General features: G+C 39.1%; 1 protein-coding gene across 1 annotated transcript in view; it reads left to right on the forward strand.

Moving 5' to 3' along the window:
• CACNA1C (calcium channel, voltage-dependent, L type, alpha 1C subunit) overlaps nt 1-27,535 on the forward strand; it is a gene marked incomplete at its 5' end in the record, with an annotated part of 196,950 nt that overhangs the window by 16,953 nt on the left and 152,462 nt on the right. The window contains 2 exons of the mRNA XM_009875416.1: nt 11,523-11,684; nt 13,564-13,760. Coding sequence (XP_009873718.1) covers nt 11,523-11,684; nt 13,564-13,760 — 359 coding nt within the window. The remainder of the gene's footprint in view (nt 1-11,522; nt 11,685-13,563; nt 13,761-27,535) is intronic.

Here is a 27,535-nt window from a genome sequence, read left to right on the forward strand (position 1 = left end):
GGTCACCTTTGCTCAAGGGAGTAATTCAATTCCAGTGTAGCATCTCCCATAGGTAAAGAACATTCCTGTGAGTAGACTTACACAATCAGGACCTAAAGCATGTTTCCTTGAGTGGTACAATCTCCAGAATTATGTAATCTATGGCAGAAGAGGTTAACTCAGTGCAGGAAAAAAGGATTTGTCTTGGTAAGGAAGATTACTCACAAAGGCACAGACTTCTTGTTGTAATAAAGATTTCTCCCATATTTAAGGAATGCCAATGAAAACAGGGAAATATTTGTTATTTGATCTTGGCTACGTAGCTTCTTTAAAAATAGCAGTAACTACGAATGTACCCAATAACTGTGTCAGCTCTTATCCTACCAATTACTGTGCATGCTGGCATGTTCAACATGTCTTCTCAACAGAACAAAGCAGAATATTCCAGTCCCATAATGTGGGACCACATCAGGTTGTAGGCAATCCCTTCCAAATGAAGAAAATAAAACCCATACTGACATCAAAGAGCAGACATGGAAATAGTAAAAAAAAAAAAAAAAGTCCATCTTAGTTTGGCTTTGTAAAAAGTTTTTCAGAAGTGATCTGGATGGATCACAGCATCTTTCTTTCTAGCACTTTTTTTAATTCTTCAAATAATGAGCAGAGTTCTCATTCAGCATGAGCATGGGGGCACAGCTCTGAGAGCCCATGCGATCAAGATGTTTGTCTGAAAGCATCTGAAAATCTATGAATGCCATCTGCTGTCTCCTAAGAACAGTTTGCGTTGCTGTTTAGATATGCTTTTGTCTGGACCATAAAGGAGCGGAAGTATATGTACAGATTGTAGCTAACTGGTATCAGCAGGAGCATGTTGGGTTCCCAGCTGCTCACTTGCAATTGCTGGCTGTTGCTGTCTCCGTGACAGGAGAGGGAAGATACTGCTGTTCCAGATCAAAACAGTAAGGATATGGTCTACTCTCTTTTCTTCTTACATTCTCTCCAAGATGGCATCTCTACTGCATGTGAAGTCATCCCAACCTTACATCAATAGTCCATTCATACTTTGATTCCAGTTGGCTAAATTTTTTATTGCTTATTAATTTAAGATCTTGCAAGGAATGATTTGAAGTCTTTTGTTCATTTCCTCTGAAAGTGAATGTACGTCTATTAATTTGTTACTGAACTGTTGGGACTTTTTAACATGTTTGAAGCTTTCTCATCCTCTCTCAAAGAGGTGACTAACACACACTTAGTAGCATCTGTCTCAGAAGTAGGACACAAGAGACTTCATAGAGGAGTGTTTTGCTCAGGACACAAGGCAGTACATGGATGCTCCATGGCTGTGGCATCGTTGGAGTTAATTCTAATTGTGTCAGACTTCCAAAAGCATCATTAGATGCCTGTGGTCATTGTGATTTTGACAGTTATCAAAATATCAGCAAAGCACAAAGTAGCAGACCAGTCAGCTAGTTCTCTCAATGAGTTACTACATTTTAAGTCTCCTGTTTAGTATCCAAATAATTTTGTTTTCCGTGATAATCTGAATTTGTAATTGTATTGCAGCTTGTACGTGTGCTATGGGAGGAAAAACATTAAGCACACTGAACTGAGAGGAGGCAAATTTGAGGAAATATATTTTAAAATTTCAGTGGCTACATAAATCCATTGAAGACTTTCCTTTTTCTCTTTAGCTTTTCCAAAATCAGCTGCTGCCTTCTGAGTTACATCTACTTGACATTACTATGCTGGTTGAGAATGTGGGAATATTGGCTGGTATTAACAACTAACAAACTTTTCTATGCTTAAGATGTTCACTGATGGAACAAATAATTTGTTGTTCTGATCATGGAGAAGTATTGACCAAAGGTAAACTACAGCCCTGCTAACCTGCTCAGTCTCTTAACATTTTATCAAAGTTTTCTTTGTGCCAGAGAAAGGGAGGGAGATCGGACATCTTTCTTTAATCTCCTTTTTTTCCCAGAAGCAAATCCAATTCCTGTTTAACACATGTAACAGTAACCTATCCCATATGTGTTTTGCCCTTTGTTGCAAGTATTTTTTCTGAGTTGTCTGAGTAGCTATGCCTCTTATTTTTTTCAATTTTAGATTATCTTCTCCTGATTTGCCCTGCCACATCAATCACAATTCAGAAAACATCTGTTAGCCCTATGCATATAATCTTTTTTTCAACTTCAGTGATGCTAAAGCTGCTCAACATTTTTACATCAGAAGCACTTTTGGCAGAAAGTAGCTCACTGAATAAAAGAAATAGAAGAAATTACAAAAATTCTATTTTTGTCAACTTTGTCATAAAGCTTACTAAATATGGAAAGATCTATAGAAATTCAATTTCATTACCAGATTACAAAACCTCCTCTCTAAATTTTCTTCTAGTGTCTCATCTTTCAAACAGATATCATTCTTGCATAGTTGTACACACTTGGTGTGAGAACTGGGACATATCAAATGCTGTGTAACTTAGAAGTATAATCTGTTGGTTTATTTTCTTTTCTATTACCACTAACAGCTTAAACTAGCGAGTTGGCTGACATTTGAGTCCTGTTTTACATTGGCTGTTGGATTTTGTGATTTATTTACTTTTCTGCAGTAACTTGTTCAGCGCATTTCTGCAACTGACGTTTTCTCATAGGTTGTTGCTGTACATTGGTTTTTAACATGTATTGGAAATTACTAAAAGATAAATTTCCTTCTAATCGGGTTTGATATCTTGACCAAGACCTATATGTCTGTATATCCATACACACAAGCTTTACGAAGGGCTGTTTGAAATCTAACAGTTCTGTTGTTTAGTATAAACAGCGCCCAGTGAAAGAGTTTAGGGTTGAATCTCACCCTTGCCCTCAGATATGGGTGAAAACATAAACTCAGGCTTTACCCTATCTTTTTCTTTCCACATTCTATGTTGAGATTGTTATTTCTCTTAAAATCTTTACTTTGGAGGGGGTCAGTTTCCATTCAGATTTATATTTGTACGTTCTTCTATCTGTAAAGAATTTAATTTAGCTGTTCAGTTTGCAGCAGGAGAGCATCTTGAATCCTTCTTGACTGTTTTATGATATCAAAAAGGAAATTCAAAGTAAATAAATGTTTAGTTTCAATGCATTCCAGCAATACGTACACAGTCTAAACCAAGGCCTTTTTAATTATGCACTTTGTAAAGAAAGTTGCAAAGAAAGTAAATATCAATAAAGAGCCATTCTTTTGTCTGATAAATATATCTTCGCGAAAACTGCATCAGTTAAGTTTTCTGTCCAAACATACTGGAGCTACCTAATGTGCTAAAGGAGGCTTTACTTATTGTATCAGAAGGCATTTTTTCCCTTAAAGCTCTTATATCATCTGATGCCTGCAAGCAGAGTTTTAAGTCTAATCTGATCTACAAAAATCAAAATCAACAGTCTTACTGATGTGGGAAAAAAAAAAAGCTGGAGTTTAGGTATTCTGAGATGGGACTGATTAACCACTGAATAGATGAGTCCCTCAATATAGACTCTCTTCTTGAAACTGAGAGGCAAGTTGTTAAGTTTTGTCTAACCATGGCTTTTAAAGGGTTTGACCCTGTATCGTGTGTTTTCATTAACAGCATTTTTTATACTTTAAAAAAATCAAATTCCATGTGTGGACTGAGACAGCAGTTATAACATATTTTTTCGTTACCTGATCAGGTAACATTCTATTTTTAGATTTTAAAAATACTCCTGGAAGCCTTGTATGACAGTGATTCTGAAAATGTTGTGCTGTGTCTCCACAGAGCTTAGTCCCAACTATGCCCATTCAAGCACTATCCAAAGTTACGAGGTGGAGTGAGTTTTCTTCCCTGGGGCTATAGAGCCTGTATTTGTTACATACAATGCTGCACTTCTACGTAGACAGCTATTTAAAGAGAAGAGTTTAGGGTTTGCCTTGTATTTTGTTGCACTTCTTCTGTCATGAAAAGGTAAAACACAGTGCAGCTCATGGTACACTGGTTATGATCGGCTTGAAGCATTTAACCCGCAAGATTAATTTTTGCTATCATAGAATCATAGAATGGCCTAGGCTGGAAGGGACCTTAGAGATCATCTAGTCCATCAGTGTGTTTTTCTCCAAGTACTACAAGACTCTAATATTATCATCCCTGGATGCACTTTTACACTTGCAGGATCTCTGTTAATGTTTGTTACCTTGCTAGGTTTTAACTTTTCTAAATCTGTTCACAAGTGATAAGTTAGAACATCAGGAGAAGGAGCACAGACAACTAAAAGACCCTTTATTATTTATAAGGCAGAAAGGATTACTTGGTGAGGAACAAAAGGGGCTAACGTCCACTTACTTGGGGAGCTATGAGAAGGAAGTTAAAAATAATGCTGTTCACGACTCTGAAATTTTGGTAGGTTTACAAATGCATTTGTAGCCCGACAGTCACTAGTCCACCATTAAAATGCTGGTATGCTCGCAATTGCGACACAAGTACTTTGAGCCCATTTCTGTTACTGTGATGCTTTAGTGCTTACTGGTCTCTATAGTTCCTTGCTTCAAAAACGACATCCTTAGGAGACAGTAATGTGTGTAGTCATTCCTCAGAGCTGTGTACAAACAGCTTTTGGCATTCTGAAACAAAGATTTTCCATCATTTAGGGTCAGGTCGGACAGGGCTCTGAGCAACCTGATCTAGCTGAAGATGTCCCTGCTCATCGCAGTGGGGTTGGACTAGATGACACATTCCTATACAAGTTTTCTGACTGAATACAGTGGCACAGGACAAGACCAAAATTTGCTCCTGTGCAGGAGCTCTTGTCACAGCTTGAACATGAAGAAATTTTAACAAGTAGAAGTATGATGGACCATTTCACTGAGGACTGGGAGCAGTCTTCTGGCCAGTCTGTCTTTGGTTTTGCAGAGCTCTGTAGGGAGAAGGGCAAATAAAAATTCTTCCTATTTGTGATCCTTCACAGTGATTAAGTATCAATAAAGCTTTTACAGTGAGTCCAAGAACAGTTTTCTCAGAGAGTCCATGATAATCCTGTTAGCAGAAAATCAAAGCTATTTCCTCAGAAAGGGTGACAGCTGATCCTTTCTGACCTAGGAAAGGTCAGATGCCATCTGCATGCCCTTTCCCTGCCTTGTTTTCAGTTCATCTTTAGAAATCCCTATCTGGTAGTAAATACTTGACCTCATCCTTCCTCTTCTCAGCATAAGACTACTTTACAACACACTGTGATTCTTGTTCAAAACAACCTCAAAGTTAACCAACTTCATTTGTGGTTTTGCTCAAAACTGTCTTTTTTCTGTAACGTGCAGTAGGCAGTTATTTGCTGCTTTTCTCCACGCTCCTTCTCTATATGTAAGTAGCTGCATGGAAAGGACCACTACACTTTTCTCTTTTCTTAGCATAGAAAGTCTGTAGGTCTTGCCTGGATCTCATCCTCAGCTGAACTGAGCTAAGATCAAATGGCTGGAGAATACAGTTGAGCTTGTAGGAGCTACCTAATGTGTTGGAACTGGAAAGATAAGCAAAGTCTTCTAATCAGGAAGAAACTTTTTAAGAAAGTGAACACTTGGAACAAAAAGCTCTTAAAGAGGTTAAAGCCCCCCAGGAGGGAAGAGGGATGCTTCTGTGAGTGATAATAGAGGTTTCTTCCAGCAGAGAGGCAAAGAGCCTAAAGCAGCATGTACATCTGTCCAGCCATCCTCCTCAGGCACCCAAAAGCTGGGGCTGTGTGGCCACCATACTGAGGGCAACATGTATTGTTCATCTGTCTAAGTTAAGTCACTCTGACAAGCAGAGGCTACTAAAGATGAGTTGCTTTCCAAGAGGAAAGGATCCAGAAGGAAGAGCTGAGTTTTGTTGCGGCATTTGTTTTTGTTCCGCTTTTCCTTCCTTGTTTCAAAGAATGAGGCAAGGGCGGTATTGCAAGACTTGACAAATATAAAACAATTATGTTCGTATACACCTACCCATTTGTATGAATCTCCTTTTGTGTGTGTGTATTTTGGTTTGAAAAATCAATGAAAATATGGCTTGAAAATGGAGGAATGAGAACATTGGGAGCAGGTGCTAAAACTTTCTTTTTTCTGCTTATTCCAGTACGTGGTTTTGAATTGTATGTTCATATAATTTTAGATGCCATTACCTACTCTGAAATAGTCACTGTTCAGTTTGAAAAGTATCTTATCTAGTTTTTCTTTCTTTTCACTTCAGCTAGTTTTCTGTCCTGTGTCATGTCTTTCCTTCCTATTCCAAGACCTGCTTTATTGTTCTTGAAATAGAGATGACATCTGCAGCCCCAAGAACACCACAGTACACCCACAGAATTTGCTTTACCTGGCAATCTGCCACTAATGTTTTGAGACTCCAGCAAGACAGTAAGGGACTACCTCCCCAAATTGTTAGAACACGGCTGTTCTTAATTGAACCATCCCTTTGCAATGCTGGTGAAGAAAGTCTTCAATGTTTTGCCTCACAAATCATTGCAGAGGTACTTATCTAAGATAACTTGCCATGACTGTGGACCATTTTGTGATGAAAAAGTCTGTCCTTCTTCAGGCTTCCTTTAAAGTTGGTATAAAATCTTTTGTATTTATGAATATTTAATATTTTTCAATCTTCTTAGCCAATGCCTATGTTTATTAAATGCTAGGCATGCACTTTGGGGAATATTAGTGGTTATATTGTTTGTGCTTTGGAAGTAGAGATAACTGTAGTGGCAGTCTCTTAGTGTATCATCAGAAATAGCTGGTTTGTGGGTAGGCCTAGCTCATGGCTGGGGATGGTGCATAAACTCTACCACTTAAGAGTGGATCCCAGAAATTATCTGACTCAAGCACTATGCTGAGTCACAAATCCTCCCCTGCTTCCTCCTTGCTTGCAGAAAGTAGTAGTTTTCTTCTGAACTATATTAGCAGAAAAATAATTACCTCCCACACCCTTGGCAGTGGCTGAAGTATGAAAATCCATGTGTGTTTGCGTGTGCATCAGGAGGTGGAGGAGGGATGGATGCAGTTGAAAGTCTTCTTTCCCATTTATTCCTGCTTGTTCACAGATGGTCATTTGTACGAGAGTGTGCCTGCTCATATGTCTGATTCAGGCAACACCATGGCATAGGCAAAATAAAGCCCTGCAAAACTGCTGAAGGAGCAGACTCAGGATACAGATTCCTTGAAGATCTAGACACTTTATACAATGAGAACAGGAAACCACCCTGTCCAGCAAACCAAGTTTGATCCAAAATGTGAAAATGTGAGATATAGCTGTGCTTGAAAAAGCCCGAATGTTTTTTTTCTGAGGCTAACCTTGTTTCCTTGGATATGTTCCACAGTACAATAATGCCAAGTGCATTTTAGCAGCTGGGTCTGGTGCACTTTTTTTTTTGGTGCCATCTTGCTGAGCACTGGTTGAAATCCAAAAAAGCTTGTAATTACACAATGGAGTATGTAGGTAATCCCATTGCTTTTGGTGCAGGCACTTACATGCTTAGAGATAAGCACGTTCTTCAGTAACTGCCTGAGTTGATGAGACAGCAACCAGCGTGGTTGTCTTCCTGATACAAAAGTACAGGGTCATATAATAGCTCTAAAACACGTGCAGCATCCCTAAAAGAGTATTTCCCATAGCATTAGGAAAGATCAATGTTGCTTGTAAAAGCTCTTTTCCTTCTTTCTTACCTATTTCCTCTACTCTCCAGTTGTGCCCTAAACCCTTGGGTTGATGCAGTCTTCTAGAGGCTGAAAAGAGCTTGGCCTGGTATAAAAAGCAATGTTGTTCCCATGTAATAAATATTTAAAATGTTTTATCAGTGTAAATAAACGCTAAATTCTGTGAGCCTAGGGAATGGCATTAACGTATTTTGCTTACTGAAACATTTATGGAGTCAGTGTCAACCAACAGAATGCAGCCAATAAGTTTTTTTAAAAGGTAAACTGTAGTGCTTTTAAAATAAATACTAAGAGCTGTTTAAGATCTTCAATTATTAACAGAAGAAAAGTGTGGGCTGAAAAACTGCAAACAATCCCTTTTGTGCCACTTTCCCTAACCTCTGCACAGTCATCTCTTTGTCCAGTCTGGAGCAAGCTCCTCAAGCTAGATGCTGTGCCTTTGCAGATGTCTGGAGAGCGTCTAGCACATGCAGAGAGCTTCTATGAATGAATATGTACATTTAGAATGCCAAATATTTGAAAACCATTTATTTTTGCATTTACTACCTAGGACATAAGTTCAGGACTCTGTGTTTACGGTTGGCCAACGATGACACTGCCAGCCTCTGTAAAGCAGCGCAGAAGCATTGCTGTGGAGAGCAGCTATTGGCATCATCTGCTTGACATCCAGAGGCCACTTTTGCAGTGTGATCAAGTCACCAGGCATTCTGATTTAACTATGATTATAAGCTGCACAGCTCATTGCTAGGAGTGTAAACCTTACCCTTCCACAAGGGACAAAATGCCACGGATGTGCAGTGGTGTGTTGCAGAGAGCATCAGGCAAGAGGGATTGTATCGTCCCTGTATTGTTGCACCCATGTTGGGTTGTGTCTGTGTTACAGTGTGCAAAGATTAAGAGCATGCATGAGTTGGGACAGAGAAGCTTATTTTTTTTTCTTTAATGAGTTCAACTGTCTTTTCTTCCTCTGCACACAGAAAGAGCATGTAAAAGTTTGTGGAATTTTCCACCATTGGTTACAAAAAGTATTGTTACTGCATGTAACAGGATGATTCACCTTGATTTACCCTGATCTGATCATCCACAGACAGTGATTTGCACCTCTCTGATTACAGAACAGAGATTTGATGTGTTTTACAGCATGTGGGGTTTATATTAGAAAATGTCTCTGTTCTACCTACCCATGGCTTTCCCCTAGTTCGTTAATCCTTTTTCTGCTCTCCTTGTTCTCCCCACTTGCTACTATACCAACTTTTCTGATTGCTCAGCTCTAGTTCCTCACAATGATCCTTATGATAGCTATTCATGCTGCAGGTGGCTGCCTAAACTGAAAATTCATGCTAACAGTGTAGCTCACCTCTTCTTCAAAGTTGGTTTGTTACCCTCAAGAAGCTTTTCTCTAATTAAGCTAGCTGAAGCCCCTGTAAATCTTCTGGTGGTACACATCCTCCTTGACTGTCTTAACACCATGTCATCTCATGTTTATGGTGCAAACCTTCAGTTCCACAAGCACTGCTTTGTTAACACAAACGACGTTGGTTTTGTGCAGATACTGTCTTCTCTGGACTTCTGTAGCACACTAAAGCACTTTCATGGCGTGGGTGATAATGAAGCTACATTTGAAATGAGAGGGCTTTTTACTCATCGTTATGTCCGTCCTTAGTAGCCTCTCAAGAGTGACGAGTGTATGCTATTATGAATATTAAATCCATTAATAATAATAATTAAGGGTAAATTACATAAAATCTGGCATTAGAATTCTTAACCTGGTAATCTTGGCTAAATTTTGGATCAACAAGGCTCCTAAAATCACTAAAAATAAAGGCCTTTATTCGCTTTTGTGTAGATTTATTTGAAGCTACAAATATTTCAGTCTGCAAAGTTTGTGGGGATTTTTTCCAGGTTCATAGCTACCTGCAGGCTTTTAACTTTGTTCTATTGTGGAAGTTGTCTGGGAGAAGGTGGGACGTTGTTTTAATTTTCTGGTGAATGTTTATGTTCTTCACTGCTGTGAGGTATTGGAGTGATGTTGTGGACTGCAATTCCTTTTCTGTATGTATTTAGAATTAGTAGACTGAACAAAGTGAGCATCTAGGGGAAAAAGTTGATTGTCTCGTGTCATCACAGCAATATTTTTTTTCCCAGAGGCATTGCTTATCCAGAGTAAGTAACAAGAGGTAACTGAGTGAGCAGAATGGCCCATTCTTGTGTAGAATGAGTTCTAATCCTGTCAGTATTGTGCTTCATGTAAGGATTGCTTTGTGAAAGCCAGAATGTTTCATGTTCAATATCACTCCCTTTGCATGGTGGCATGAACCATTAGCAGCTAACTGAACTGACTGCAGACATGTGAAAAAATATTCTGACTAGGGGGATGCTAGTAGCCAGCTTTGGGTTAAGAGAAGCCAGTGAATGATCTCGCTGGCCTGGCAGGTGATGCCACCTTTGATTACTTCCGCTGTGCTCCGTTGTAGCTGGGGAGCAAACGTAGTCTCAGCCTTAGCTGTGAATTGACAAGTGGATTGCCTACAAGTGAAAGTGCTTGTCAAGAGATGTTGTTATCCTTATTAGAAAGGATTTAAATTAGTTTTTTAAAAAAGTAATGACAATAAAAATCTAAAATGTTAGATTATAGATTTTAAAAGTTAATAGCACAAACTCTCTTGGCAGATGTATAACAGACATTTACAACTCATGAATCACATTTTTCAGAAATCACAGCTAATATCAACTTCTCTGAGGAGATGACAGCATTTACAGGAGATATTAATGGCTTCTGGCTCTCAATCATTGCAAAATCATGCACTTGTAATTGTTCTGATCTGGCTATTTGTAGGCTATAGAGTTCTAGAGGTCTCTCAATATGTCCAGCATTAGTAACTTAACAGTGACAGTGCTAGCCACCAGTGATAATAACTTTAAGACCTTTGTAAATGCAAATCCTTACTAAAAGTTTACGAGGCTGGCTTTGCAATTGTGTGCAAATTTACATAGAGAGGCCAATGAATCTGCAGCTTGAGCCAACTGTATCTGAGGGTACAGCTGCTCAGCACTTTAACAAACTTGACTACAAGTCACCTTCTCCGAGCCATTCTGGAAGTGTTTGGTTTGCTCATGATTAGGACCTGTACCAGTCTCATGCCTTAATAACAGCCGTGTAATACTATTTTGTTCATATCCGTTTCTAGGGACCTGGATAACCTCTCTTGTAGAGTAATCCCTAAATCTTGGGGTAAATCCAGCACCACTGGTTCTAACTCTTCCTCTGCTCAGACCGAAGTATGGTGAGGTGGATCAGGAATGCGGGGAGATCCTAAGAGAGCTGGGAGCTCTCAGACACTGTGGGTTTGTTGGTCCTTCAGCAGCTCAGGCTCTGCCTGAGACTGGCTTGACCTCTCAAAGAATTCAGAATCAGAAGAGGGACACGACTTCAGTTTGCCATCTCTCCCCATGTTGTGGGGTGCAGCTCTGTGGTACCTCAGCATTTGCCCTCTTGTGTATCTCACTGTTCTTGTCCTGCTTCAGTTCTGGTGGTTCTTTTGTTTTTGCCCTGCTTTAATTCCCCTCGGTACTGTCTGGGGAACAGTTTAGGTTCAAGAGCAGGCAAAATAGCAAATGTATTCCATCCTCAGGGTGGTGGTATTTCAGTGACAGGTAAGGTAATACCTGTTTTACTATAGTCTGTGATCCGGACTGCGATGGTAAATTCATGAAATGTTGGGGACCTTCTGGAGGGAGGTGATCTGTAAGTGTACATCTTTACATCATCAAGATAATGAGTTCAAGTGAGGGAGAATGAAATAAAAATGACATGTTATCATGCAGTTTATAGCCTCTCTAAATTTTGTTCTCTTGCTGATAAGTGCTTCCTTCTGTTCCCTCTGCAGGTCTCCAGGTGGTTTTAAATTCAATTATCAAGGCCATGGTCCCTTTGTTGCATATTGCCCTGCTGGTGCTGTTTGTCATTATTATCTATGCCATCATTGGACTGGAGTTATTCATGGGGAAGATGCATAAGACCTGCTACCATGTGCAAGGGGGACTGATAGGTAAGGGGAACACTGTATCGTACACAAAGGTTTTTCTGAGGACGGCTTTCCCCATATATAATGAAGCATTTGTGCTGACACGGGAGATGGGTGGCTGTTGCTCCCTGCTGAGTACCTCTCCAGGGTTTTACAGTGGTTCCTCTGTTCGGTTTCTTGGGTGTGAATTGCCTTTGATGTCGAGAGACTGTCTCCAATGGTGAGGGTTTTGATTGCTTGTCTTGGCCGCTCGGTTGTTGGCCTGTCCATAAAGGCTACGTGCAAAACTGTCAGTTCCTGCTGAACACAATACTGGACTTCTAAATGTGGATTTTGGCACTTGAATCTAGCCTGAGTTCTTCAACAAATCTCACAGAGGCTCAAGCAACACTAAAGGAGTGATGATTTCACCACTAGCACACTGAGCTACAAAATGAGATGCCATCACAGAAATGAACTCTTGCATTTTATTATTAATTTAATAAACAAGTACATCTTCATTTTAAACCAATATCATTGTAAAGTAATATCTAATCGAGGCTCAGTACCCTTCTTTTTCATCACAGGCTGTGACTGTGGTTAGAAGTGCAGCTAGTCAGAATGCAAAATTACATTAATGGGAAGAAACCTTATGCACCAAATCCCTCAGGAAAAAACTTTCAAATTATTTACAGAAAGAAATATTCAAATTTCAAAATAATTCAATTGTATTGTCACTCACTCATCTAACCCTCTGCTCTTTTTCTTTTGATTTATTGAACTTGAACAGTGGTGATTTCCCATGTGGTGGCAGGTGTCAATGTCTAGGACCCAGTTCAGCTCGCAACCAAGAAAATATTGTACAGCAGGAAATTGTTTCAGAAGTTCTATATTTTTTGCTTTTACAATGTCAGAAGATGTCATTTTCTGTAAATTATGCTAGAAGTATAATTAATTGTCAGTCTGGTTTACATCTTTGAAGTGTATATATATAATTTTTCTTCATACTGTCTGGTGTCATTTACATTACAGCATCTAATTCTAATATTGTTGTTTCTGGCATGTTTTAATGATCAGAATGTAATCACAGCTATTGGAAAATTACTTTTTTTGCCACAGAAGATTAGAAACAAACATAATTACCTGCTCCCACACACATGCATACCTGCATCTGTTATAAATAGAACACTAAGCTCCGAAATCATTGTATTTTTTAAAAAGTCCTATTGCAGGATTTTCTGTGCTTATAGAAATATTTTCTGTAGCATTTTTCATATACCAAAGCATTTAGACAGGCTTGTTATATGGGTTCTCAGATCTTTGGAAACACCTGCACAGAATAGGGGGTGGAAAATTGAGCAGTAGTCTTACAGAGCTTCTGAGTGTCACTGGGCTATTGATAAAGCTCCACACAGCCTCTAAACTCTGAAAGAGCAGAGCTCTGGAGACTCTCTGCTGCAATTTAGCAGTGACCCAGAACCATATCAACCTATCTCCAGAGCACCAAAACCTGTCTGCTGCAGGGCTTCAGCCTCCTTCAGCGGAGTGCCAGTCAGCGCTGCAGTTCCCTTCCAGGGTTAACTCAGATGCCAGGTGACTGTGGTATGAAAACACTGGTCATAAGACGCAGCCTAAAGAAATGTAATAGACTTGATCTAATGTTCCCGCTCCCGTGTAAAGACATTTCAGGCTTGAATGTAAAATTTAACAACTCGACCATTGTTTTTACAAACAGAAAACGAAGCACAACAGAATGTCCCTCTGCCCATTGAAATCAATAGTTTCCTGTGTATTCCTGGAAAAGTCACTCAAATTTACTGCAATATGTATTTTTTTAAAAATCTAATATCCTTCACTTGCCTAACAGTATGTCAAGTAGCAATCAGTTCTCTTCATGTCCACTTTCTCCTTCCTCTCCTTTAAGATACGCCTGCAGAAGATGATCCGTCTCCCTGCGCCCCCCAGTCTGCGCATGGGCGGCAGTGTCAGAATGGCACCGAGTGCAAGGCAGGCTGGGAGGGACCGAAGCACGGCATTACGAACTTTGACAATTTTGCTTTTGCCATGCTGACGGTGTTTCAGTGCATCACGATGGAGGGCTGGACAGATGTACTGTACTGGGTACGTATCGGAAAATGATAAGTTGAAGGGCCTGCTCATGTGCTTACAGCTATGTCAAAACCTCGGGGCTTTAGCTTTCTTGCTTATTCTATGTAGTGAAGGTGTGGTTGCTAGCATGGAGCTTTAATTAACTTGCAATATTAGTGGGTAAAATGGGAGGGCTTATCTGGAACAGTTAAATCAGATGTAAATGTTGACTTTCCATTGATATTTTAGTGTTGAAAGATGGCATGTGGCTTATCAGTTTGAAGATTTGCAATGTACTTTTGTTGAACAGAATGTCAAGACCCTCTCTGCAGGAGTGAAATATCTCATGCATCTCCAGATTACTGCATTAGAAGTATTTGTGACAGATAGCCATGTGCTCTGTCCATGGCATCAATGTTACAAAAGCACTGTGCTGATCAGCTCATAGATTTTATGAGAGGCCTCACAAATCCCTTTTCATGCCAGCACTACTCCTGATTATCGTAATAGTATTCAAATAAATTCTCCTAACTCTAATATTGGTATCGATCATGGTTACATGTTTAGCTGAAACATGATATTATCTTTAATCTAAATGCAACCTCAACTTGTCCTTTACCCTAATTCTGGAAGTTTCGGTAACTTCAGTTTCTACCTTGTAATTCCTAATGTGTTGGGAAATTCAGTGGCAATTCAATTATAGTTAAACACATCCCTGCTTAGCTCAGTCTCATCTGTATAAGGCTAACCCAACTCTAACTTTGAGGACTGGCATATTGCGACACCTGCTTCTCCAAGGTGGTAGGATGTGCTACAGTGCATGAAGGAATTTAACTCAAGAATACCCAAAGCACACAAAAGGATAATCTGGGCTGAGGCAGCTTCCACTGTTAATCAACATCAGCTTCTCTCTTAAACATGAGCCTGAAGCTGCCTTCTACCCACCAGTGAGTTAAGAGTTTGCAAGAGTTCCCTCTGAAGATTTAATTTATCTGCAATAGATAGTCTCTATGTGGAACAGCTAGCAGTTGTCTCTTTATCCTCGTAAATTTAGATTAGAATTGTGACTCCAGCTTTCTTCTAATGCCTAAGATAAAGGGCAGAGATCAAACCACAAGGGGAGTCTGGGTCTCAGAGCACAAAAAATTGCCTTTGCTTGAAAAGAGGGTGTAGGTTAATAAACTAACAAAGAACAGAAGTTAAGTCAGAAAATGGACAAAACTACTCCATGGCTCAAATATGAATATGTATGATATACCTGTCTTTTTGTCACATTTAGCTCACGTTCCTTCATTTTTTGCATGATTGAGAGGATTTATAGGTAGTTCAGGGGAAATAGGAGAGAGTAAAAGATGCTAGAAATAAATACGAAAATAGTTTTGGAAGTGTAGTATTGTGAAACCTAATTAGAAGTTATCGTCATTTTCTCCAAAGGCACATGTCGTGGAAGACTCTGCCAGTCCTCATGCTTTTGGTTCCATGCTTCATTTGCATGACTGGATGTGAATCATTCAGAACTCAGTTATCAATTATCTAATAACAGGAGCCAAACTCGCATACTCACTGCTAAATGATTTTCTACCATGACTGTTGCAGGTGGCTTGATATTTTTATGGTGTCCCTGCAGCAACCTGGATTTTAACTGTTGGATTTTGTTTGATAGTGAGACAACTTTTTTCACTGATTTCCTGAGCTATTCTTTTTTTCTTTCAAGACAATGTGGTGAACTGAGACCTGAAATTAATGCGGATCGATGGTCGTTATTTTTAGGGGCATCAGTATAGTTAGCCTTTTAGGTTATGGCTTTCATAGAATGCTTGCTTTGGAAACAAAAGAAATATTTGTTATCATCATTTTCCAGTTATTCTTAGACCAGATAAGAGTTATTCGTAGACAAGATAAGAGTTAGCACTGCAGATAAAATTTCAGTAATTGAGGAGCAGATTTAGTTTGCAAAGAAAAAAGAGTCACCTATGTTTAAAGGCGTTTGAGTAAATAGCTGGACACCTGAGCCGACAGACGTACTTGGTTAAGCCACTGTAAACAATCCTGGGAGTACTACTGTATCCCTATTTTGCCTCTTTGTGTTATATTGATAAAGTGGATAGAAGTCATCTCCGATCAGTGTTTGCAATATGGTAAAGAGGGTATCTGAGACGCGATGCATATTTCCTTCTGCAGAGAGGTCTGTGCTGCTCTGAGGGCAGATGTGGATTGGATAATTGCTACAGGGCACACCTATGAGAAGCATTGTGGCTTTAATATTTATGTGTAGAAACGGTCTCTAAACATTCACGCTATAATTTCATACATGGGTGTTTCAAGCCGTATCTGTTGTGGGTTTTGCAGTACGTATTATAGTTCATGGAAAGGGCATTCTAGCCTAAGCTAGTCATATCAAAAGGAAGAGTACTTCTGGATAGAAAAGAATAGAAAAGGTGCAACATTTAAATTTCTGAGAACAAAGGAAGAATTTTAGTAAGTGGATTAAGATAGAAATATTTTAAACTTAGTGTGAGCCACTGTTTATTTAGTGAAGGCTGACTCATATATAACTCTACTCCCTGGCCTTTGCCTTTTCAGCCAAGGAAGAGTGGACTTGTAGACAACCCACTGGGGACTGCCTCTCCACAAAAGTACAGAGTTAGGAGGTTATTCTCTTCTTAAGTAGATGACACCACAGTGAGGTCGTGGAAGTTAAAATTTGCTTTTTTAGGAAATAGATCTGCACAGCTAATTCAATTAGAAATCCAGACTTGAAGATCCCCTCTCTCCAACTATATCCTGAGATAGAGAGTTTGCTGTCAATTTTACACTGAAAGTAAAGTACTGATTAAAGAATGATATAAGAAAATGCTGGTCTGCAAACCAGACAATTTTGCAGATGAAAATTTTAGTTGATAATATTCAGAAGTTGTTCAGCTAATGAGTTAATATTAAAACTTCTGAGCTTTCAAAGTTCAAGCAGACTATTAGGTTATTATCTTCTCTGCAGTTCAAGGTAGATACCAAGGTTTGAATCTGGGGTCCTGCTGGAATCAATAGAAAAATTTCAATTAATTTCAAAAAGTCAGGTTCCCACCTTCTATTTTGTAAAATCTCAATCCATGTGCAGTCATATGAGGACTTAGAGATGCTTATCAAGGCCTTAGTGTCTGTTGTGATAGTCTTCCAAAAACGTACTTGTGGATGTGGGGAGTTTTCTTTCTCCCTCTTTAAATCTAAAAATAAGAGCCTGACCTAAAACTCAGCAAAACAACAGATAAAGCTCTGGGCTGAATTACTTGGCTGAAAATGTTTAAACAATGGAGCAATTCCCTTGGTTTAAACTTTTCTATAAGTGCTTTTCAATTATATCTTCCTATTTGCTGAAAAATAGCTTTTGAAGGGTACCTAGATCTCTGCATTCCTCTCATTGGGAATGGAGGGAGCTTAGCACTTTTCAGCATGTTGCCTTGAAAAATATACTAGTAATTTTGTGAAACCTGTTTGTCTTGTGCAACACTTTGTGAGGTTAAACCTGCATGTTTAAAAGTTAAAAAGCTGTATGACCTTCCACAAGCCCTGGACTTCTAATCCACTTAGTGGCTTTTCAAATTTTACCTTCTCCATGCTTCCCCTCATGCCTTCTCTAGCTTTTCACCTCTGTAGTGAAGCTTGTCTCCTCTCCCATGGAGTACTATTTCCCAGCTTGTGATCCATAGCCTCATGAAAAGATAATCAGAGACAGGAAAACAATAAACTTCTATTCCCTAGAAGGACGTGACATCAATAAGACCAATAGGCTTTCCAATCTCCTCTCTCACTCAGCAGAGAAGAGTTGTGAGTAGATTGGCTTCTTCTGAAACACGAAAGAAAAATGTTAGGGAAAACAGTTTGACACTGCTGTAGTGGGAGGTAAGATAATTACTTACAAGGAGCCAAAATTTTCATGTGAAATAACTATATCGGACAGCTTGAAAATCCGTGCAAAACAACCTTGTTTGCTTCTTCACTGAAGAACTGATCTTTGTTGAAGCGAGCGTTAAGTATTTGTAGGAGCACGTCTCCTATACTGCCTCAGCCTAACAAGGCTTATTTTCTCCCATCATAACTGCCGGTAGCTTTGTCTCATAGAGAGTCAGTTCATGAAATCATTTGAGTAGACAGGCACCTTTTAGGATATGCCACATCATAATTTTTTATATACATTGTAGAAAGCTTTAGCTTATTGTTCTCAAAACTCTCCTTAATGGATGATCAGCCAGGATTAGCAGCTCGCTTCCTTGTGCAGGCACCAAGGCCTGCTTCTGAAGACCCTTCAGTCTTGGAAACTTCCAGCAGCAGATGCAAATCCTAGTGCTACAAATTGAGTCATTTGGTATTTTGTAATCAGTCTCTGCTGCAGTCCGTTATTTCTTATTGTCTTGTTGAGTAAGGAGAAAAATTAATCCCTGTGCAGCTTGCAACATCCTGTTTAAGTATTTGTAAGCATTTGTTGTCTTCCCTTTATCTTTTTCTAACCTGAGCAGATTCAGTCCTTTCAACCTTCTTTTTAATGATTTTTAATCAGTTTGTCACTGTCCTTCAGGGGAAGCTTTGCTTCTGAGTTAAATACAGTTTGGACAGTGCCTTGTCTCTAGAAGGGCTTTAATGTTTGTGTGAAATGTGCTTTCTGCAGCTGGAGCCCTGTGACACTGCATGCAAAGCTGCCCACTGCAGCCTCCATTTTACGTGCCTGGTCTCTCCACTCCTCTACATCTAAGTAATAATATACATAGTAATAATATATATAATTGAAAACAGAGTGCAGAGGAAGTGCAAAACACAACCGTATTTGGTTACATTGGGCTATTGACACTGCTGGGTGGTGGAGACCCTGGTCCTAAGCTGTTCTGCATACAGCTTGCCCCTTTCAGCTTGAATTCTAGGACTGAGTAATTCTACTTGATCTGCCTGATGATTATTAATAATGAGCAGCTTTGAGCCTGCCATCATTTTTGGAGTATTGGCTTTGTCCCATGTAATTTGGACAATGCTCCAGAATACTTGATTGAGTCTCTGAAAATAACATGCAGTCCCTCCAGGGACAGTTTACCTCAAGGCTCTAACTGTAAACTAAAAAGTGTGGTATTATTATAGATGGACTAAAGCCAGGTCTGGATGAGATCCAGGACACTAACCTGGCCCTGGAAGAGATGCCTGAACCGGCACATAATAAGTTGACTCCTTCAAATGTAACTGAACCATGCTTTGTAGGCTTGCCCAGCCCCTAGGCAAGAAAACATTTTAGTAGGCTAAAACAGTGCAGTAGAGCCACCCCAACGTAGTGAGAACCACAATGTAGTGAAATTGAATCACTGGAGACATTCAGAAGCGTCAGTGGAGACATTCAGAAGCATCACATTCCCAAGGACAGCATAGAGTATCATATATAGATGCAGTGGGTTAAACAAGCTGTCCTGGAAGATCCTTCAATCTCAGAATCTGTAAGATCATACTTCCAAGAGTCACTAAATGAGATTGAAACTGGAGCTTACAGTCACCCTTACAATACCCATCATGAAATCAAAATAGAAAAAAACCTGAACCACAAATATAATCTACTTTGCTGACAGCACTGACATGTTTTGTGAGCTTTTCTCTTCCCTGCACATCCTGTTGCAGCCAATGAGGAACATGGTGTGAGGAATACAGAGATACTGCCACAAAGTTGAAGACATTAAAAGCAGAGCTGCAACCCCCAATTTTCACCAGCTGTGTTTTTCCTTCTAACCCTTTATTCTTGCAGCGCTTAGGCTTGAATTAGTAAGGCTTTCCACACAAAAGAATTATCTGATTCTAAGAATATATCTGTCTGCATGTTTCCATGGTGTTTATTTCCCATCCACTCCTACCTCTTCAAGAAAATGCTGGGCTTTTATTGTTGTGGGATTGAGAGTTTTTAATCATCTTATTGGCAAGGTTTTTCCGGGATCTGAAAAATTTAGAGAGAATAAACACGCAAGTATGAGCAACCCATCTCTGTGAATGCAGAGGCTATTTCATCTCCATCTGTTGTAACACTGGTGGGTAAGGAGAGAGCACCCATAGTTCAGAGCACTGAAGGGCCACAGCATTAATGCACTGAAAAAACCAATGTTTACATTTAATTTGCTTAAATGCTGACCTAAATCTGTTTCCCTTTTTCTTATTACCAACTGCACATGCAACTGTCATGGTTGCCTGTTCTACCACCTTGAAAATGAGTAACAGCAGTGATGGGCTGGTTAGCACCTGCCACGAAAACCTGCTACTGAACGTCTGTTCAATGCAACATAGGCACTTACTGTGTGAAATTCAGTTTTCATGAACCCTTCAGACCTCAACTTTGGACCTCTCAGTCCTCTTCCTCTGTATAGAAAGGAACTCTCCATTAAAAATAAGCTTCTTTGGGTTGGTTATGGGGAAGTGTTAATGGAGACCCTCTGCCCAGTGCTCCTGCGTGGGAAGGACCTCTATAAGAGCCCTGTCTTTCTGTTGCTTTTTCTCTGTTCTTTCTTCTTTTGTTCTTCCTTAGACTGTTTTCTAACTGCTGCTGTCTAATTACCAGGGACCTTACTTGTCTTTGGTCTTTAATCTTTTATCCCAGAGCTATAAAATTAAGATCTAGGCCACTGGGACACTTATATATGACTTAGGATTTTGAGTGCCTCTGTGGGTGCAGTGCTTGGGCCCTACTACCAGTTTTTCAAGAACCAATCATCATTGCCTTCTGAAACAGTCATCTTCAGAATTATTAAGTTTAGACCCATATCCGCTAGACAAAATCACAAAAATACAGGCTTTGATTCGTTATCTAGACACTGGGAAAGAAAAAGACAAGCGCATATGCCCAGGATCAAAACACAAGTAGTGGCTCTAGCACTATTTATAAAACTCATGTTTATCTTGAGTTTAATTTGTTTCAACATCTTATTTTCAAGACAGAGGGCAGTACAACTAAACTCTCACCAATTTTACTGTGAATAATAAGTCTTTCCTGCTTCCAAAGATAATTGGGCCACTAATATTAGCTTTATTCATTGATTTCAGTGGGATTTCTGCCTGAGCAGGACTTGAGGGCTCAATAAGATGGGTGATCGTACCATATAAAGCGTATGGTTTAGCTGTGCCCATGGTCTCCTGTAGAACTGTCTCCTCCTCACTCCAGTCATCTGCACTCAAATTGGAGACCTAGAAACAATATTGTGTGCACCTCCCTAAAGATACGCAGTGACCAGAAATAGAAAATGAAGGGTTTAGGAGTCCATCAAAGGCATATGTACTACAACACATCCACACTGTAGATTTTTAAAGCATGTATAGAAGAAATCAGTTCTGGATATTGTGCTGATCTTGCCTACTTGATGTAGCTGATAAGACTCAAAACAAAAAGAGAAGGGGCAGCCTTGTCTGCTGATAACGCAGTTGCACCTCGTTCAGGCTCTTTGATAGTAATTTCTTCAGTGAACCTCTAGTGTTTATATAATATCTGTGTTTAGTGTCCCTATGAGATGAAGGTTTAATAGCTGTTTGCTATGAGTTCTAGATACTGTACATTTTATTTGAGAATTTTGAGTGTGATTTCACAGCTGAAAGCTGGATACATCATCTGAAATGTAGAATGGATTTCTAGGAATATAATACATTGGCAACTGACTACAAAGGAAACTGGGATATACTGATCAAGTCCAAAAAGAGAATTGACAGTCATGCCTCCACTTATTAGAGAAGGTAGTGATTATCAACAGCTTACAGTACTGTTTTTCATTATCTTTATTTTTAAGGACTTAATTGACTTTGTAAATCAACGAACAGTGTGTGCTTGTGTATCCCTGTGCAAGCAGCAATCAGTGCTGTTCTGATATAGTTCTGGTAGAATTTGCTATCAGCCTGCACTGAGATAAATAGAATCAGTTATAAAATAGCAATACAATAAAACAGGCAGAAAATCCTTTCTGGATAATCAGCCATGCAAATGTAAATACAAAAATAAACAGAGACAAGAAGGAGTAGCCCAGAATTCTAAGATTAAATGAAATCTTTAGATTTGGAAACCTACCATCCTAGGGGATATTTTCATGCTTGAAATCAGGACTTTATTCTTTTGGAGTGAATTTCCAAAGCTTATAAGAGATGAAAAGATTTTTAAATAGCTGAGGAGCAGCAAGAGATGGAACTGCTGCAGTAGCTATAATGAAAAAACTATCAGCCTAGTGGCTAAATAGCCTTTGGGCTTTTGGATGACTTTTTCAAAGATCAACCTTTTCTTTTTAAAGGGAAAAACTGCTATATACACTTACATGGAAACAAGGCACATAAAGCTCTGTGACTTTTGCCTCTGGAGGCCTGAATTGAAATCCTAATTAGTCATATGAGTCCAAATAATTTTGGAGCTCACTACATGGCATTTCTGCAAATTGCAAATGCACCTGACATGAGGGAATGGGGAGCCTTAATGGATGCTCTTACCTGCATAGGGACCCAACTTTGGCAGAACACTGCAGATGGATCTATGACATGAATCTCCTCTGAGTAGATCTACTGGTCAGGAACCAAGAGGAGTAGTATAATAAGAAGGCAAAAGTAATGTTACTTCTGAGCCTAGTGTCTTTAAGAGCTCTGCCAGGGTCAGTGTATGGCCGGTTCTTTCCCAGCTCATCTGTATGAGAGTCAGTCGCAATGCAGACAGAGTGACCTAAGCCACTATTAAAACAAAAAACACCAGCCAAAAAACCAACCCAACAACTTTTAAGGGAATAGCTTAGAACGAATTATTTACATCCTCAAAGTGCAACAGTTCCAACACACTCTAGAATGTGAGTTGTTTTATCAGTTGGCAATAAAGGAATTTCAGTATTTCTCTTTTGGGTAACATGTTCTGTTCTAAACCGAATTAAAATACATTTAATTATTTTTTCCTCTTTTTCATATTAAATCTGGAGAAAGAGAGTGAGGTGGCAAAGCAGGGGGCTTATTGGAGCTCAGATTTTGTCTTTGATGTAAGGAATTCTCACTGTGTAACTAATATTTTCGGTGGGAATTCAGAATCCCTGTATTGCCAAACATGTTTCAGAGGTATGTAGCCCTCTCCAGTTTTCACAGAAAAATAGAGAAGCCCCACAAGAAAGTGCAAAGACTACAGGTAGGATGGGAGGAGGTGTAAATGGTAGCTTCCTGAATATTTCTCTTTTCTTTCCCCTAACATAGTTGACTATAGGAATTTCCTATACACTATAAAAATTTAATATGCTTACATTTTGCCAGCAAGATCCACTTTTCAGATAGTGTATTTGCCAGGTAATCTCTGTCCCTTTGGAACATTACTAGTACTAATCAGTGTTGCAACTCTGTGAAAACAAAACCCAGCAGCGCTGCTGTTTTCTCTAAGTCAAGGAAAGGTCTAACTTTTTTCCGCTCTATTTTGAAATGGAAAGTGTGAAGTGAAATGCCAGTGGCCTTTGCCATCATTGCACTTGTCCAGTAAACTTGTGTGAACACCATTTAAAATTACAGGTGGAATTAAGACAGCAGTAAATAAAGTCAGTATTGCCCCTCTATCTCTCCAGCAAGCACAAAGTACCAGGCCAAAGTGTGGGATCAGTAAGCATTTTCAACAGAAATAACTTGCAGTGGAAAAACAGTTCAGTTCAATCACTGTGTGCCACAGACATTTTGACCTGCTGGTATTTGGATGCAAGTTTTAATCCTCTTCCCACTCTCAGACAGAGGCCTTTTATCTCCCATAATAGCTCAGTCTGTTAAAGAACATCTGACTACAAAAAACAATGTGCACCCAAACAAAAAACAGCTGAAATATGAATATAGAACTTTACCAAATAATCAGATAACGTTGTGGACTCCGGTGCTTATATATTGGTGGCTAAAAAACATAGTGGAAGGATTCAGTGTCAGCATACAGTATTGGTAATCCAGGGCTAGGTGTTTGAAAGCTGGTATCCTTGAAAAGGTGGGGCCAGTATTTAATGATTGATGAAAATATGACTGTTATAAAGAAGTAAGCTTGGCAAATTCTACTGGTAGCAATGAACTTCCCGCATACTGTACACCACAAAGAGCAAATACAATCTACTTCATCTCTTTTAGGTGTTCTTTACTGAAGGGGGTTCATATAACAGCAAAGTGGCAGTCCGCTGTGGTGATCTCATTTCAGAGAAGCTCAAACAGCTATTTTACATGTTCCCACTTTGCATCGAGCAGCTTCTAGGTCTCTGCTCTAGCACAGGTTGCAGCAGCCTTGCAGGCCTCTTCTGCAGGACTCCTGCCTTTACACAGTCTCCCCAAGAAGTTTAAGTCAGTTAAGGTGTATCTTGCAAGAGTGTGTACTATTATGATTTGAAGTTAAGCCCAGCACTGCTTTCACTTTTCTATAGAGCTGTGGGAAGCTTGGTCAGTTCTGGAGACGTCACCCTCTTGCCAAGGAGGTCAGGCAGCATAGCAATGAACTACAGCTGTACCCAACATTTTTTCTAAAATAAACCAGGAATTATTGTTACCTGGACCAGAGCAAGTGTACTTGGGTGAGGACATCTACAGCAGATTCAACATAGTCTTTGTTAGCAGGAGTGAAGAAGCAACCTCTCCAGACCCCATCTTCTCAGATCTGCCTGCCCCCTTCCCCTTCTCTTGTCTAGACTCATCTTCCATTGCTGCAGTTTCTTTGATTCTTTCTCAAGGGTTATCTGTTGCAAATTAATCTATTCCCTTGATGTTTCTGTTGTCCTCGCTGAGGCAGTCCTTTTTCAGTTAATGGCTCCATTTAGCTCCTGCAGAGAGTTCTGCACAAATTGCCAATATTTCTAGCTCAGAGTGGAATTTTAATTTGCTCTTTCCATCACTACAGAGCATACAGAGCAATTGGGGAGCCAAGATGCACATAAGAATCGTATTATTCTTCCCACTGCCCACATATGATGAATCTTGCCTATGTTATTTGCTTTTATCCTACAGTGACCATATAGCAGAATAAATAACCTGACTGGAGCATTCTCTGCCCTAGTTGATGATCCCTGTGCACTTGTCTTTATCTAGCTCTGTCTTGCCTTTCTCCTGAAGACACTCTGAAAAAAAGGTTATAAATGTCTTACATGTATATATAGAATGCACATATGGAATTTGTAGAATTCCATAATTGAGCTAAGACAGTAAGAAGAGCCTTAAAAATAAGTGCTTGGAGAGAACAACTGAGGTTACAATTTGCCTTCTTCTTCATTACCTCAAAATAAAAGAAATGTTATTGTCAGAACAAATAATTTTTTACAGGAACAACTGATCAAGTGCTACTCATTACTTTGAGTGCCTTCAGTTCAGACTGAAGCTGAGTTGGGCTTCCCAGTCTCCCCTTTGCATCCATCAGATAGTGCCAGCTACAAAATGTGGAGTGTTTCAGAACAGTCATAAGTAGCAACTGTGGTTTGGAGTCCTTTTAAGGGTATTAGGATGTTGATGCTTAGAAAAAAGTTCTGCCCAGAATGAGAGCAAAGGCAACTGGAGTCCTTTGCTTATATTTTAAGCCATTTAGAAGCAATTTTATGCCATTGTTCCTAAGTCCATAAACATAAGTGTGGTTTATTTTAGTTTTTATATTTTTGATTATTACAAGGTTTGGAGTTTGGGTTTTTTTACCCTCATGCCTGTCCTTTTGCCTTGACTTGACTCGGAGACCTTAAATTCCCACTCATTATCACCTGTCTTAAAGACTCAGGAAGGCTGAAATAGTATTTCACATTGACAAGATTAAATGCAATATTTCTCATGATGCACTAGGACTTCTGCACTGAAATGCTTAAATCTTTTTGTCATTTTTTTAGTCACTGTGTACATTAAAATCCTATTTTTTCCCAGGGAATTTCAAAAACTGAGCTCCTTATATATTTCTTCCAATCTTGTGCCCTATCCCATTCAAAAAAAGTGCTTATGCATATGAGTTCATATCTGCTGGTAACAATAATATTGACCATTGACTTCAATGGAATTATTCATGTGGCTTAAATTATGCACATACATGAGTAGTGGATTAAAAAAACAACCAGGCAAAGACAACTAATTAGATTTTAAATATTGGAGAATCTGCAAGGTGGAATCTTCATACTTAGAATAATGCTGCACTAAGTCTAAATCCAACTTTAAGGATATATGATGGGTAATAGGAACTATCCTTTTTTTTTTTTTGCTTCTCTGTCAATGGTGAAGTCTGATGAATAAAGATTGTGTGCAGACTTACCACAGGTGTATCTGGAGACCAGACAAGAATTTTCTCAAGTAAAAATGTGCTTATTTTCTTGTCTTTATTGACATGACATGCAGCACCCTCACACCATTCAGGCTCCAAACAAATGAGCAGATTCAGGATGTGTAGGATTTCAGTGCTGAAGAAGGAATCCAATAGGTTGGAAAAAGCATTTATGAAGCCTAACATACATAGAAAGTAAATTTTAGTACTGTGTCTCTTTTCACTGTACCTTTTTTTCTGTGTCACTTCATTGACATCCTTCTGGAGCTTTTTTTAAGCATTTATAATTTTGTGAAAAAGTGAGAAATTGTGAATAACAATGAGTTCTTTCCATGTCAAAAGCAATGTTAAGAATAGTGGGTCTTACAGTAAGTTGCAAAATGCATAGTTACTTTATTTATCGCAAGTATTACATGGAAAAAAAAACAGTTTAACATAAGCAGTGTACTCCTTATAGACAAGAGGAAAATACAATGTGCAGGATTTGTTACCAGACCTAACCAATAATACTAAATTTTTGAATATCTAGGAGCTGGTTTATTTGTATCACAGTCGAGTTATCTACCTATGACTTATTTAAGAGCATGACCACTAAAGAGACAATTGTCAGATGTCTTAGATCTCTGAGGAGAAGTTGAGAGAAAGAAAGGTGTCAGACCTTCACAAGTCCTTTGCCTTCTCTGACTATTAGCAAGAGCTTTCAAGGCAAAGACTGCAAGTACTGCAGAGCCAATGTGTTCCTAAGCCCAAATCAGCTCTGCAGTTGAGAAGTTAACCAGAAGAGAATGATTCATTAAACAAATAGTTTCCTTTTTTCCTTTTTGTTTGCAGAGCAGCCTCAAAAATCATGGTATCACCAGTTACAGTTGTTCATTAGATGTTCTTAGGAACTGCCAGCAATATCTTTTTTCTCATTTGGGATTAATATTTTGTTTCTCAGCTATGTCTGCAGAGGTAATATATCTGGCATGAGGAAATGTAGAAAATGAATCTTTCAAAGTTTTCTTCTTCACTGGCCAAATTTATCTGACACTTTCTGGAAAACTCATCTCACCTTAGTGACTTCTAAAGAGTTACATTGATTTTATGAGACCTTTTTTGTTCCGTTACTGTATAAATGCAAAGTATTTTAGTCAATCTGTGAAGTTTCAGAAACAAAGCAGAGCCTCAGCTATCATGAAAGCAGCCCAAAAATATAATAGGAGCCAAAAAAAAATAGTAGTAGAGTAGGAGTACTATCCTTTCCAGCCACATACCCCTTGCCTGAGATGTAGGATTTACTGACTGTCTATAATGTATTTTATTTTTTTTCCTCTTGAAACACAGCTATAGCTGTGACGGATGAAGTTCCATTATCTGTTTATTTTAATTATTTTTGTACCTGAGATCTGACTAAAAATTTTGGGGAAAACATTTTTCCTTTACAGTCCAAAACGATGTGTCTTTGTAAAAAAAGTCTCTAGTGTTGTTTAAGTAGAGCTTAAAATTGTTTCATGAATGTATGTGTGAATTAAATCCATTCACTCAAATATTCATAGCAGGAGAAGGAAACAGG

Source organism: Apaloderma vittatum, unplaced genomic scaffold, assembly GCF_000703405.1.
Source record: "Apaloderma vittatum isolate BGI_N311 unplaced genomic scaffold, ASM70340v1 scaffold528, whole genome shotgun sequence".
In the NCBI taxonomy this organism is placed as follows: Eukaryota; Metazoa; Chordata; class Aves; order Trogoniformes; family Trogonidae; genus Apaloderma; species Apaloderma vittatum.